Genomic DNA, 13,608 nt, shown 5'->3' on the forward strand with positions numbered 1-13,608 from the left:
AAGAGGTTGGATTTAAACAAATTTTGAGAATAATTTGAAATTGTATTTCCAAATTGAATTCATTTCTGTTTATCAAATTTCGAAATTTCAAGTCTAGTATGAATATGGAGATTTTTTTATTCACAAGGGCCTTTTGCGACTTTGGTCTTACAGCACTCAATCCCCGACTATTTTTTCATGATGTAGGAATGTTGGTGTTGAGTCGATAGACCAGAGAAAACTGCTATGCAGGTTAATGCCCGCCGAAGGAATTAAAACATATGGACTGTTTGTGTTAGACAGGTTAGGATACTTAGGTAGCCAAAGAAAATAAAAAACATATGGATTGTCTGTGTTAAGCAGGTTAGAATGCTTAGCTACTTTTAGTGCAGAGGCATTACAGTTATATAGATGGTGGTTCTCAAAATTACCACGAACAAAATCACTCTTTGGTTTATACATCAAGCTTGGGAAAACAACTTTTTTGTTAAATTGATTTTGCAGATTTTGTTAAATTGATTTTGCAAGTGTTACAGCAAAATGATGTTCATATTTTAATTATTATCTCTTTGAAAATGCCATTCATCATCAATTATTATGAAATTTTAAATCTAACTATCCGCTTTTCCATATTAATATTGGTTTTAGATTGAAGATTAGATGATCCATTTTGATGTTGAATTGTTCTAGTTACACTCATTCAACATGTAGTGTATATACCATTTAAATTTAAGAAGGGTGAGTCATGCCGGTATTCTAATTTAGGGAGTGTTACGTGAGCTAATATTAACACATTTATTTTTAGAAGTTTTGAATCTAGTGGTAGTCATATTAGAATTTTCATTTAAGAAGTGTTAACACGTATAAGAGTTAACTTATTTATTCTTATTTATTCTGAGCAGTTTTGAATTTATTTAGTCATATAACTTTAAGAAATTTAACCAATTAAAATAGACATATTAGAATTTAAATTTAAGAAGTGTTAACATGTATAAGTTAATGTTAACATATTGGAAGTGTTAGATAACCTGTATAAGAGTTAACTTATTTATTCTTAGCAGTTTTGAATTTATTTAGTCATATAACTTTAAGCAATTCAACCCATTAGAATTACATATTTTGTTATTGTGACTTTTTCTCAGGTCTATTTATCTAATTAGTTTGAGAGTCAGAGTAGCTAAAAAAAAGTAGATTATATTTTTTAGATAACAAGAGAGATAGACAAAATCAAGGGTTTGTAAACTCACTCTTATAAATATAAGAAAATAAATATAGATTTAATATGAATAGAAAGGATCTAATTTCTTCACTAGCAATAAATTTATGAACTTATATTATTTAAATATTTTGTATAATTATTTAATTTTTTTAATTTTTAGATTTTCTAATTTTTTTTTTGTTACACCACTAATCACAATGACCGTATGATAGGGATAGTTGGCATAGTCATCAGAGTTAGTCGGCGTAGAACAGTAAAAATTCAACAGAGGTTTTAATTATGGTTCTAGAGATTATTGACAAAGGGGCTAGCTTCTTCAAGAAGCCACCGCCTGAACTGATATCCAGAAACTTCTCCAGCTTGTATATATACCTGTTAATCGATGAATGGTGTGTGTGTGTTTTTGTGTTCAGTGTTTGTGTGTTGTGTTCAAGAGTTGTGCGCTTTTGATCTCTGTCATGGTATCAGAGCAATGTGATTTGTTGTGCATTGATTTAAGTTCCTGAGTCGTGTTTCTAATATGGTATCAAAGCCGAGGGTTTCGGCTGAGTGTTGTAGAGCTGTGAGTGAACCTGTTTGTGCCTATTGTGGACCACAGCATCTGACGTTGTGTTGTGAAGAGGCGTTGTGGAGCTTGAAGTAGAGCGAGTTTGTGCAGTCGTGGCGCAACCTTATAGTAGGTTCTAAGATCCTGTAGTTGGAGAGTCCTGTGTTACGTGCAGACCGTGTGAAGTTGAGGGACCGTTGGTAAGCCTCTAATAAAGTAGAAGTCGAGTGATAAGTGCATCTGTGTATGGTTAAAGGTTCAGCTGTCGCCTAGTTGTTGTATGATCCTTCCCACAGGTGAGATACCTTCATATATGCGTATTATAATGATTTTGGCATGGTTTTTTGTCTATTGTGGTGTAATGTGTTGCTGCAGGAGTGTTGTGAGTTTTTCAATACAGCTATTGAATCATTTTGATGTCTGAAGTGTAGTTGTGTTTGTAGGTTCCAAGGATGACTTAGATGCCCTGTCACTTCATTTTAATGATAGAATATGGTTTTGAACCTGATTAGCCTACTGTTTGCATGCCACTTATAAATATGTTGAGCGTGATGTGTTTTGGCTTCGCTCTCAGTCCTAAATGCAAAATAATGAAGTAGGTCATTATGGAAAAGGTTGCTGCTGTGCGTAGAACAGAGCGTGGGAGTGTTGCTGTGCCTAGAGCAGTGTGGAGTTGGGCAAAACGTTGTTCAAAAGCTTAGTAGAGGATGGCTCGATGGAGTGAAGGTCTCATCTATGTGAACAGTGGTGGATTGTGTGCCACCTGGGAAAGCTTTTCTTGAAGCTGTTTGTTGCAGTGCGCTGGACAGAGAGCATTGTTAGCTATTTGATCCCTTGAAGAAACTGTTGAATGAGCAGTGGAGCAGATTGAAGAAGAGGCGAGGGTACAGTGTGAGAATCTTCCGAAGCATTCAAAATCTTTCAGTCTCTGTGTGGAGCGCAAGTTGAAGCGCTGTTGTTGACAGTGGAGTGTTGTTTGAAGCCAAAGTTTGGTAGGTGTTGTGTTTTGTGGTGAACCCGACCTGAAGGCTCGGTAGTGTGAGTGCCAAGAGGAGGCATTGTTAAAAGGAGGGTGTTGGTGCTGAGTGATTTATTGCAGTGAGCGTTGAGCTACATAGGAACTTTGTGAAGTTGTTCCAGTGGTGCTGTGAGGAGGTTTGTTTATGTAGGAGCAGTGGCGTGGAGGAGCCGCCTTGAGAAGCAGCGAGCAAAGGCTGTAAGGAGAAGCGGACTGTAGAATCCGTAGCTTGAGAAAAAGAGGTGACCTGTGAGGTCACAGAGCAGGTGTGAGGATGAGTTGTGAAGAGCTGTGAGACAGCTCAGTGAGTGCTGTGAATTGGAGTTGTGTGCTCTGAGTTGGAGTTAACAGTCAGAGCCAAAGGAGGGCTCAGTGAGAGCGTTGTTGAAAGAGCCAAGTGAGCTGTGAGAAGATAGAGCTCAGGTGAGCTGCTTGGAGGAGGCCGAGTGGTGAATCACTGCGTGAGGCCAAGTGAAGTGCTGAGTGTTTAAGTGAAGTCCTGAAGATATTGGTGTGATATTGTGTGAGCTCCTATCCGAGAGGTATTGAGCTGAAGATCAAAGCATTTGGATCGCTAGAGGTTGCAGAGGAAAAAATTGTGGATGACTCAGCCGCAATGGATGAATTTGCAATTAAATTTGATAATGGATATTTATTTTATGAAAATGAATTGCAAGTTATCTTTGAAAAGAAAATGATTGATAAATTGCTATTTGCTGATCGCGTGGAAGAACATGAAGAAGAAATTGTAGTAGCAGTTAAAGGAAGAAACAAGTTTGAAGATGTCAAGCTTGATCATGATGCAGAGATAAAGCTAATTGAAGGATGGCCTGAGAAATCTTTTGAAAATATTGATGTAGGTTTGAAAGCAGCAACTGGCATGGTGAAGAATCTTGAAACTGAAGAATCCATGAATGAGCATGATGACAAAAATCAATATGGTTTTGTTTATGAATCTAACATTGTTTTTAAGTGTGCAGATATTGACAGCCAAGAAGAAGCAATAAAAGAAGAAATTGCAAGCATTAAGGACAAGCATAAGACCCAAGACCCTGAAGCAATATTGAATACAAAGAATGTTAATCCGCAATCAAGAAAGGAGAAGCTCCATCACTATTTTATGGAAAGAAAAGTGAAGATGAAGTTGCATCAACAAATGAACAAGAATGGACCTTTTAGCAAGAAGACAAAAATGAAATGTTTTGTTGTAAGCCTAGCTGAGACTTAGACTAGTAGGCAAGTTAAATTTTAGGTCGTCGTGATTAAGGGGAGGTGTTAGACCATTAATCACAACGACCGTATGATAGGGATAGTTGGCATAGTCATCAGAGTTAGTCGGCGTAGAACAATGAAAATTCAATAGAAGTTTTAATGCTGGTTCTAGAGATTATTGACAAAGGGGCTAGCTTCTTCAGGAAGCCACCGCCTGAACTGATCTCCAGAAACTTCTCCAACTTGTATATATACCTGTTAATCAATGAATGTTGTGTGTGTGTTTTTGTGTTCAGTGTTTGTGTGTTGTGTTCAAGCGCTGTGCGCCTCTGATCTCTGTCATGGTATCAAAGCAATGTGATCTTCTGTGCGTTGATTTAAGTTCCTGAGTCGTGTTTCTAATATTTTTATTTTCAGGGACATGAGCAAAAATTCAACTTTGATAATGGACAGACAATATTACACATCATAATGGGTTATAAAATTAGCATGAGCAAAAATTCAACAATGATGATATACTCACAGTGTCAGAACCAGAAATGTTAAAGGAATCGAACCGCCAAGGGAATAAGATGAACCGCCAGTCATAGGAATCTGCGGTGTTGTTCACGAAAAATAGTTGATAGGTTTTTTTAAAACGTATTTTAGGTATATATTCGGACATCGTAGCCAAAGGTTTTTAGTCATTGGAAGGATTTTTGGCGGCGGGGGGCGGGGTGGGCGAGAGGAATGGCTTTTTTTTCTCCAGAGTCGAAGTCATATAACGATTTTATTTATTTTAGAGATATTTTGGAAGTTGAAGGAAATATTTATTTTGAACATATTTAAAAGTGGAAAGCATTATTATCTTTCGACCCAGTATATCGTATTTGATAAACACTTTGACCATGGATTATTAATAAATTGAACTTCATTTTGCATTGTTAATTTTATAAAAATAAATTATTTATTTTTTAAATTATTTTTTATTTTTATTTTTTTCGTTTAATTGGCTGAAATCGTTGGGGTCTTATTTTCTAATCATGACATTCAAATACTGAAGTTACTACAATAATTTTATATTGAGGTAAGTACAATAAGAGTGAAATGTTATTTAAAAATTTAAAATAACATTTTTAAATTCCAATAAAATGTTGTGTAAATCCAAGGAGTTATTAAGGCGTCTGTGGTCTAGGGAGCAGGTCTGGAATTTCAAAATCCCTTGCTGTCAAATGGAAATTTAATGACTTTTTTACATTTTACATGTCTTTCACTTTACTAATAAACCATTTTTCATACTAATAAACTAAACTAGTAGCATTGAACTCTTATATGTAATAAACAAGAAATAATTTTATGTTTGTTCATAAAGCTTCAAAGTAGATACTTCATTAGATGTTTGTTCATTAAATCATACAAATTGGCCGAGTTAATACTTTCTAATAATGGATATTTATTTATTACGTGAAAAAGCATAAACATTGTTAAACCCATTACCCAAAAAAATATTTGTTAAAAAAATATTAAATGTTAAAAAACAAGGTATTAACAATTGCATTTAAAATAAAAGAAATTGTTAAATAAAATTTAACTATTATATATAACTCAATTCAACAACCTCAACGGCCTTCACATGCAAATCCATAATCATGTAAAGTTATACCATCACATCTAATTATAAAATAAATTTATATTCATTTCAAACTATTTAAAACTGGACATGAAAATTTGAAATGATAAGCTTTAGGATAGAAAATTTTCAGCTCCCTTATAAGATCACGGTTCTAAATTTTAGTAATATAATTTTATGAGTTAATAAATAAATTAATATTCTTGAAGAATGTTTTCAGAATCTTAAAATCACAGAAATGATAAGCTTTCTGATAGGAATTTCAGATTACGTTATAAGATAATGAATGATAATAAATGGTTTCAATTTTGAAGTCACTACCTTGTAAATAGAAATGATAAACTTTCTGATAGAAATTTCATATCACATTATAAGATGATGAATGATAATGAATGGTTTCAAATTTCAATTTTGAAGTCACGCCAGTGTAAATTTCAGCCCGTGTAAATTCAAAATCTTCAACTTCCCATTCCAAAAAACTACCAAATAACATTAAACCTCTTATCCACTGCAATTTTGAAAATTCAAAATACCAAAAACATAAAACCATAAAACACATAATAGATTAGAATACAAAAAATAAAATACAGATTTATTTTTGTTGAATTTAAGGGTTTATCGGCTACCAATGAGCTGCTCCCCAATCTGGTTGGAAGAAATCACGCTTGAATTTACTTCAAAATTTATACCATATCAAAATGTACATATAACTTGTAAGTATTTTTGAGGTTTTACAATAACTAACTACATAAGTAAATAAATAAACCACGCCTTAATTTACTTCAAAATTTCCTCAGGCCCTGTATACCATATCAAATTTGGCATAACTTGTAAGTGTTTTTCAGGTTTTACAATAAATAAAGAGTACATATATCATAAATAAAGAGTACATATATCATAAGCACCACCAATCTAGTAGTTTTGAACGAAAAAGCATGCCATGTTCAAAAGGTAACAAATTCAACACTGCAGTAGAGTTAAAACAAATTCAAAAGCAACCACTCCTTAATTTACTTCTCGTAAAAATGAATTCAAAAGCAACCATGTCTTAATTTACTTAAAAATTTGGTGAGGGGTTGTATACCATATCAAATTTTACATAGCTTGTAAGTATTTTTCAGGTATTACAATAAACTAATGACATAAGTAAATAAAGAGCACATACCTCATAGGCTGATACCACCAGTCTAGCAGTTTTGAACCAAAAAGCATGCCATATTCAGAGACTAACAAGTGCAGTAAGATAAAAACAAAATCAAAAGCAACCACACCTTAATTTACTGGAAAATTTCCAAAAGCAACCACGCTTTAATTTACTTCAAAATTTCCCCAGGGTTGTATACCATACCAAATTTTACATAACTTGTAAATAAATAAAGAGTACATACCTCATAGGCTGATACCACCAGTCTAGCAATTTTTAAGCATGCCATATTCACAGGCTAACAAATTCAACACTCAACACTGCAATAGGGTAAAAACAAATTCAACAGTGAAGTAGGGTAAATTAAAAGATTACATGGATGTTATTTCTTTTCCCAATTAGAAAGAAAGAGCAATCAAAGAGGAAAATGTAAGACCATAAAACACATAATTCATCAAACCACATATAGTTAAATGCCAAAAGCGAAAGTGGTAACTGGACCATGGTAAATTCTAAAGGAAAAGTGGTAACTGGACCCTGGTAAATTCTAAAGGTGAAAGTGGTAACTGGACCCTGGTAAATTCTAAAGGCTAAAGTGGTATTTGGACTTTGGTAAATTCTAAAGTTGTTTTGCAAGAGAGTGAAATCCAATGCTAGTAAATAGGTCATCAAATTATGTCATCAACAACCAGATCTTAAAAGAATCCTGGCATAGCCCTGTAGTCCCCATTGCCCAATGCCCATAATGTACTATTAATTCTCAACAACCAGATCTTGAAAGAATATAGCATGTTAGCCATAGCCCTGTCATAGCCTTGTAGTAAACTCAACCTTAGTTATAATAAATAATTTTGGGGATTAGTAAATTCCGGTATAATAGATTTTTAGGATTTAGATTTTTAATTAAACATCAAAATGACGAGACCCCAATATATTTTAGACATCAAATTTGACGTGTAGAAATTTTCACCAATCATAAAATACGTGCTGAAACTTAAAATAAGTCGTGTAAGACGTCGATTTCTAAGCATTCCTGGAAGGACTAATGACAGCGGCATAAAATTTTTTGAAGCAGCCACGACTATTCAAAATCAGCATCAAATTTAAATCTTATTTTAATAGTCAACGAATTATCATATTTTTAAATTTACGGAATTAAAAAGTCTTTTTCATTTAATATATATCAACTAGTTCGATAGAGGGACTAATGATTCCCGTATCAAAAATTAATGTTGAAAAGGAAGGAAAAACTAACTTGATAAAAAATATGGCGACTTTATCTACGTGATGTAAATTCATACCAAGCGACTTTATCTATGTGATGTAAATTCATGCCAAGCTTTCATTCTCCTTAACCTACAATGAACGTGTCATTACAGAGTCCCTCGTAGCAATTAGAGTTTGTCTTTTAGCTGCAAATCTATATGCAAATGGCAAAGTTCTGAGAGGATCAAATTGGAGAAATATGCTTCGAGCTTCGTAACACAAGGCAAAAACCCCTGAGGCTAAAGAAGACAAAGTCGTAGTGGAATTACTTAGGTGTAAACGACAACTTCATTGACATTTGATTAAATTATAATTGTGTTATTAATGCGGTGGCTTATCAACTACTTGAATACAATACAAATTTGAATTAATTGGCTATTGGTTTGAATTTTTTATTTTAAAAATTATTTTCAACAATTTCGATATATTTATTTTAAAAATTTAATTCTTTTATATAAATAAAATTATTTTTTTGGTTATGTATTTAATTTGTTTTAAATTATAATATAATTTTTTTTACTATATATATTTTTAAAATGTACAAATGTATCATTTAGATAGGAAGAATTGTATTATGCTATATATTTTTAAAATGTATAAATGTATTATTTAGACAGGAAGAATTGTATTATGCTATTGCTTTGTTATTTTGAGGCTTTATAAATATCTTAAGCATGTTTTGTTTGCTTGTTAAATATTTTGAGAGTTGTTGACTAAAAAAGGCTTATTAATTTGTGTTTTTGTAATAGATTAATATAAACTTTTACTACATGGTAAAATCTATAGTTATATAATTGTTAGTTTAACAACATTACAAATAGTCACAACATATTTTTCATAATTCGCTAAGAAGCAATATTCCTTTGCCATTTTCAGGCTTTATCAATATCTTAAGCACACCTTGTTTACTTGTTAAACACTTAGGGTTGTTGACTAAAAAAGACTTATTAATTTGTGTTCTTGCAATAGATTAATATAAACTTTTACTACAAAAAATTTCTGAATTTTGAGCGCGCTCTGCAAATGCAATTTGAAATCGCCTCGGCTCTCCATTCTAAAACCCCTGCTTCACACAGCGCTCAACCGTCAATCTAAAGCGCCCTGACTGAAGGTTCTCCATGACTGCGCTCCCAGGAGGGGCGGGTTCCTCCCCCCCTCCATACTTTGGTTCAACATCTGACAACTTAAGGAAAAAACACAATGATCCTCTGCACAAACCAGCAAGCCTCCCTGAAACAGAGCAAGGACCAGATCCGGCTACCAATGAAGAAGAAACTGCTGTTACATGCGATGACACTGGCAAAGACAGTGGCGGGAATAAGAAAGCTCCTAAGACACAAACAAAGGTGACTTCAGCCACATGCATACCAAAAAAGGCTGAAAGAATCAAAGTCGATCTACCCAGCGAACAAATCAATGGCGAAATTCAATTTATGAGGGATCATGCACTCATCGACAAGTTCCTCGGATTCTGGCCTTCTGAAAAGGCCCTGCATGGCTGGATCGCTTCAAAATGGAAGCCTAAGGGGCAAGTCACTTTGCAGCTTGGTCCCAAAGGCTTCTTCACGGAAATCTTTAACTGTCTGGAGGAAAAATATCGAATATTTGAAGGAGGTCCGTATTTCTTTAATTCTTCTGGACTGTACTTAAGAGAATGGAAAGAAAGATTTGATCCAGACAAGGAGGATTTCAGCTGGGCTCCTGTCTGGATACGAATGTATTCCCTCCCTGCAGAATATTGGAAGGAGGAAACTCTAAGGGACATAGGCAACAGCCTGGGGACCTTCATCAAAGCTTCTGAGGAAACTAAAACTCTCATATACACTTCTTATGCCTGGATCTGTGTCCAAATGCACCTTTCCAAAGATCTTGCAGATTCGGTAAGTCTTTTCCACGATGAATTTGAGTGAATTCAATCTTTAGATTACGAGCACATTCCTTTTCGTTGTAGGAAGTGCCATGAGCATGGCCATCTCTTCAGGGATTGTCCCCTCAATCTTCAACCCAAACCCCCTGTCAATGATCCAAGCACAGACTCAGAAGGCTTCATCAAAATCCCTAATCGCCGCCGTCATGCAAAGAAATCTACCCCTGCCCCTGATAGCTCCAAAAAGCTAGAATCCCAGAACAGATTTGCAATACTCACCCCTAGTGAACCTTCTGAAAATCCTCCAGCTTCATCCTTGGATAACGTTGAACTACCTTCTCCCTCCAGGATCCTCAAGCTTCCTCTTCCTTCAGCTGACTCAGATCCTTCAAGCCTTCCCATCTCCCCTGCTCATAAGATATCAGAACCAGAGAATGCAGCGCAACCTTCTTCAATGGATCTGGAAGCGGCTCTAATCCTCAGCACTCAGGACAATACTCTCAGGGAAGAACAAAACATGCCCTCAAAAATGGATGAAGATCCAGAGAGTATCAGCTTAGAAGGTCTAGACATACTCAAGCTGGAGACAGCCTGCAAACAAAAAGAGTACAACTCAATCCCTCCATGGGAAATCGAAAGGCTAGAAGGAGTTCTCAGCAAAGCGCATCACAAAAAATGCTTAGGAATACAAGCAGGAAGCCCATGGGATGGAAAGAAAATCCTAAAAGAAACAAAAAAAAGAGGGCACAAAACAGACCTGCAGAGGACCATCACACTAGGAGAATTGCTCATGGAATCTGGAAGATTTCCTAAGCTGACAAAGTTCTACAAATCTCAACCCCACAGTTCCTCATGAAGCTTATTTCCTGGAATGTAAGAGGATTGAACAGTGCTTCCAAACATAGAATGTTAAAAAATGTGATACAGCAAGAAAAGCCCTCCATAGTTTTTCTTCAAGAAACAAAAAGCAACAGTACCATCTTAGAAAAGATTCTGAGAAAGATCTGGGCCGGCTGTAGCTCAGTCACTGTGGATGCCTCAGGCACATCGGGGGGACTAGCGATCATTTGGAACCCACAACTACTCACTCTTCATGATTTCCACGCTTCTCATTTCTTTATCCAAGCCACTTTTCATCTCACAGGAACAGACATTCATGGTCACCTTTCAAACGTCTACTTCCCGCAACAATTAAATCAGAAACTGGCGCTTCTGGATACTCTCACGACTCTGAATTCAAACAGACAATTTCCACTTTGGATTGGAGGGGGCGATTTCAACATCATCAGAGCCCTGGAAGAAAAAAGCGGCGGCAGAACGAAATTAGAAGGAGACAGTATTGGCTTTCGTAATTTTATTCAAAATAATCACCTCATGGACATTCACACCTCAAATGGAGTCTATACCTGGTCCAATAAACGCAGTGGATCTCAGCACATCGCCTCAAGACTGGATCGCTTTCTTATTTCGGACAATGTCATACACCTTGGAGGGGATTTTCACGCCTCTATTGTGCCCCACGGAGGATCTGACCACTGGCCCATTATGCTGCAATGGGCACGCCCAGGCACAAAAAGCAACAGACCCTTTCGATTTGAGGCGTTTTGGTTCACCAACCCCAATTTCAAATCAGTGGTGAAGGAGGCATGGAAAACCTTCAAACCCTCTGAAGGAACCAAAATGTTCCAATTTCAACAGAAATTGAAAAGTCTCAAACAGGTTCTCAAAAATTGGAATTATACCCAATTCGGCAATATATTGGAGCAGCGAAAAAAATTGGAGCAGCAAATGTGCACTTTACAACAGAAGATTATTATGGAGGGGCGAACAGGAGACAGAGCACACCAGGAGCAGATCCTTTGGACTGAAATCGAGACACACAAACAACAGGAAGAAACTCTTTGGTGGCAGAAATCTCGCAATCGCTGGCTAAAGGAGGGGGAGAAAAACACGAAGTTTTTCCACAGATCCACAATCCAAAGGAGGATGCACAATAATATAGCATTCATTAACAACAGGCAGGGGAAAAATTAGAAAAGCATGAAGAAATGGAAAAGGAATTCCAAGAAAACTTTAAGGAAATCCTCAAGGAACAACCAAAAAGCAGAGATCGGGCTATTAAAAAAATTACACAGCTCATCCCTAAAATAATTACGGAAGACCACAACAAATAGCTGCTTCAACCCATCTCAATGAAAGAAGTGGAAGAGGCTATGGCTCAAATCAAAGATGGCAAAGCACCAGGTCCTGACAGGTTCACAACAAATTTTTTTCATGAATTCTGGGAGCTTATTAGCACAGAAGTTTGGGAATTAGTGGAGGAATCACGGATAATGCATTGGATTCTCCCTTTGCTTAACTCCACCTTCTTAGCGTTAATTCCCAAAGGGGCTGAGTCAAACACGCCCGACAAATACAGGCCTATTGCACTATGTAACGTCATCTACAAACTTATTTCCAAAGTCTTAGCCAATAGGCTCAAACTGCTTCTCCCACTCCTAATCTCGCCATAGCAGACTGGCTATGCAGAGGGGAGACAAATAATGGACGGCATAATTCTCTCAAACGAGGTGATTCATTCACTGAAGCTTCTAAAAAAGCCAGGTATGATTCTGAAGCTTGATCTTTCAAAAGCATTTGATAAACTTAGCTAGTCTTATATACAATAGATGTTACTGGCATTTGGATTTAATGCAACATGGACTAGATGGATTATGAACCTCATCTCTTCACCCAGCTTCTCAATCCTGCTCAATGGTTCTCCCTCCAAGCCCTTCTGCCCCTCTCGTGGAATCCGTCAAGGGGACCCCCTCTCCCCTTTTCTTTTTGTTCTAATGGCTGAAGGCCTCAGCTGTTTGCTCCACTCAGCTATCTCTTCTCAAACCCTGAAAGGCATCTCTCTTCATGGTCTTCACCCTTTGTCTCACCAACAGTTTGTTGATGACACCATGCTCTTCGGACACCCTTCATCTCACGAAGCCTCTGCCTTCAAAGATCTGCTTTCTCTCTTTTCTGAAGCCTCTGGCACCTCTATCAATGCTTCCAAATCCCAGCTCTTCTTCTTTCATACTCCGGCCTCCACTCAAAGAAACATAGCAAGAATTTTGGGATATTCCATTGCAACGCTCCCTTCGAAATATCTGGGAGCTCCTCTCCTGGACTTAGCTATTAAAAATGCCTCTTGGAGAACCCTCATAGACAAGCTGGAATCTAGGCTCTCCTCATGGACTTTTCGCTCGCTCAATATGGCCAGCAGACTAATCCTCATAAAATCCGTTCTCCAGGCAATGCCCCTATATCTCTTTTCTATTTTAGCTACTCCAAAATGGGTTCTTAAAAGCATCTGCAATTTGCAGAGAAACTTTTTGTGGGGCTCCTCTGGTCTCAACAGGAAATGGGCACTGGTAAATTGGAATGAAGTCTGTCAACCAAAAGCAATCGGCGGGTTAGGACTGCGAGATCCCCTCCAAAGTAACAACACAATGGGAGCCCGAGTATGGTGGAACTGGCTCTCCAAACCACACACTCCCTGGGCTCGTCTTTGGCAAGCAAAATATGTACCTGGATGCCAATGGAAAGATCTTATTAGAATCTGCCCTACAACTCCCGGTTCCCTGATTTGGAATGCAGCCAAGCTCCACAGTGCCTTCATACAGGAACACAACTTCTGGGAAGTGCACTCGGGTACCTCAGCTAGATTTTGGGAGGATTCATGGCAACAACTCCCAAAACTAGCGTCTCTCTTTT

General features: G+C 36.8%; 1 protein-coding gene across 1 annotated transcript; it reads left to right on the forward strand.

Annotated features, from left to right (window-relative positions):
• The first annotated feature begins 10,767 nt into the window (after nt 1–10,767).
• On the forward strand, nt 10,768–11,895 carry LOC149149268 (uncharacterized). Its single transcript, XM_089442434.1, has one exon. The coding sequence runs from the start codon at nt 10,768–10,770 to the stop codon at nt 11,893–11,895; it is 1,128 nt and encodes a 375-aa protein (XP_089298560.1).
• The last annotated feature ends 1,713 nt before the right edge of the window (nt 11,896–13,608 follow it).

The sequence above is a fragment of the Pinus tabuliformis genome, chromosome 9, assembly GCF_031772625.1.
Source record: "Pinus tabuliformis cultivar Carrire ecotype Pingquan chromosome 9, CPIR1, whole genome shotgun sequence".
Classification (NCBI taxonomy): domain Eukaryota; kingdom Viridiplantae; phylum Streptophyta; class Pinopsida; order Pinales; family Pinaceae; genus Pinus; species Pinus tabuliformis.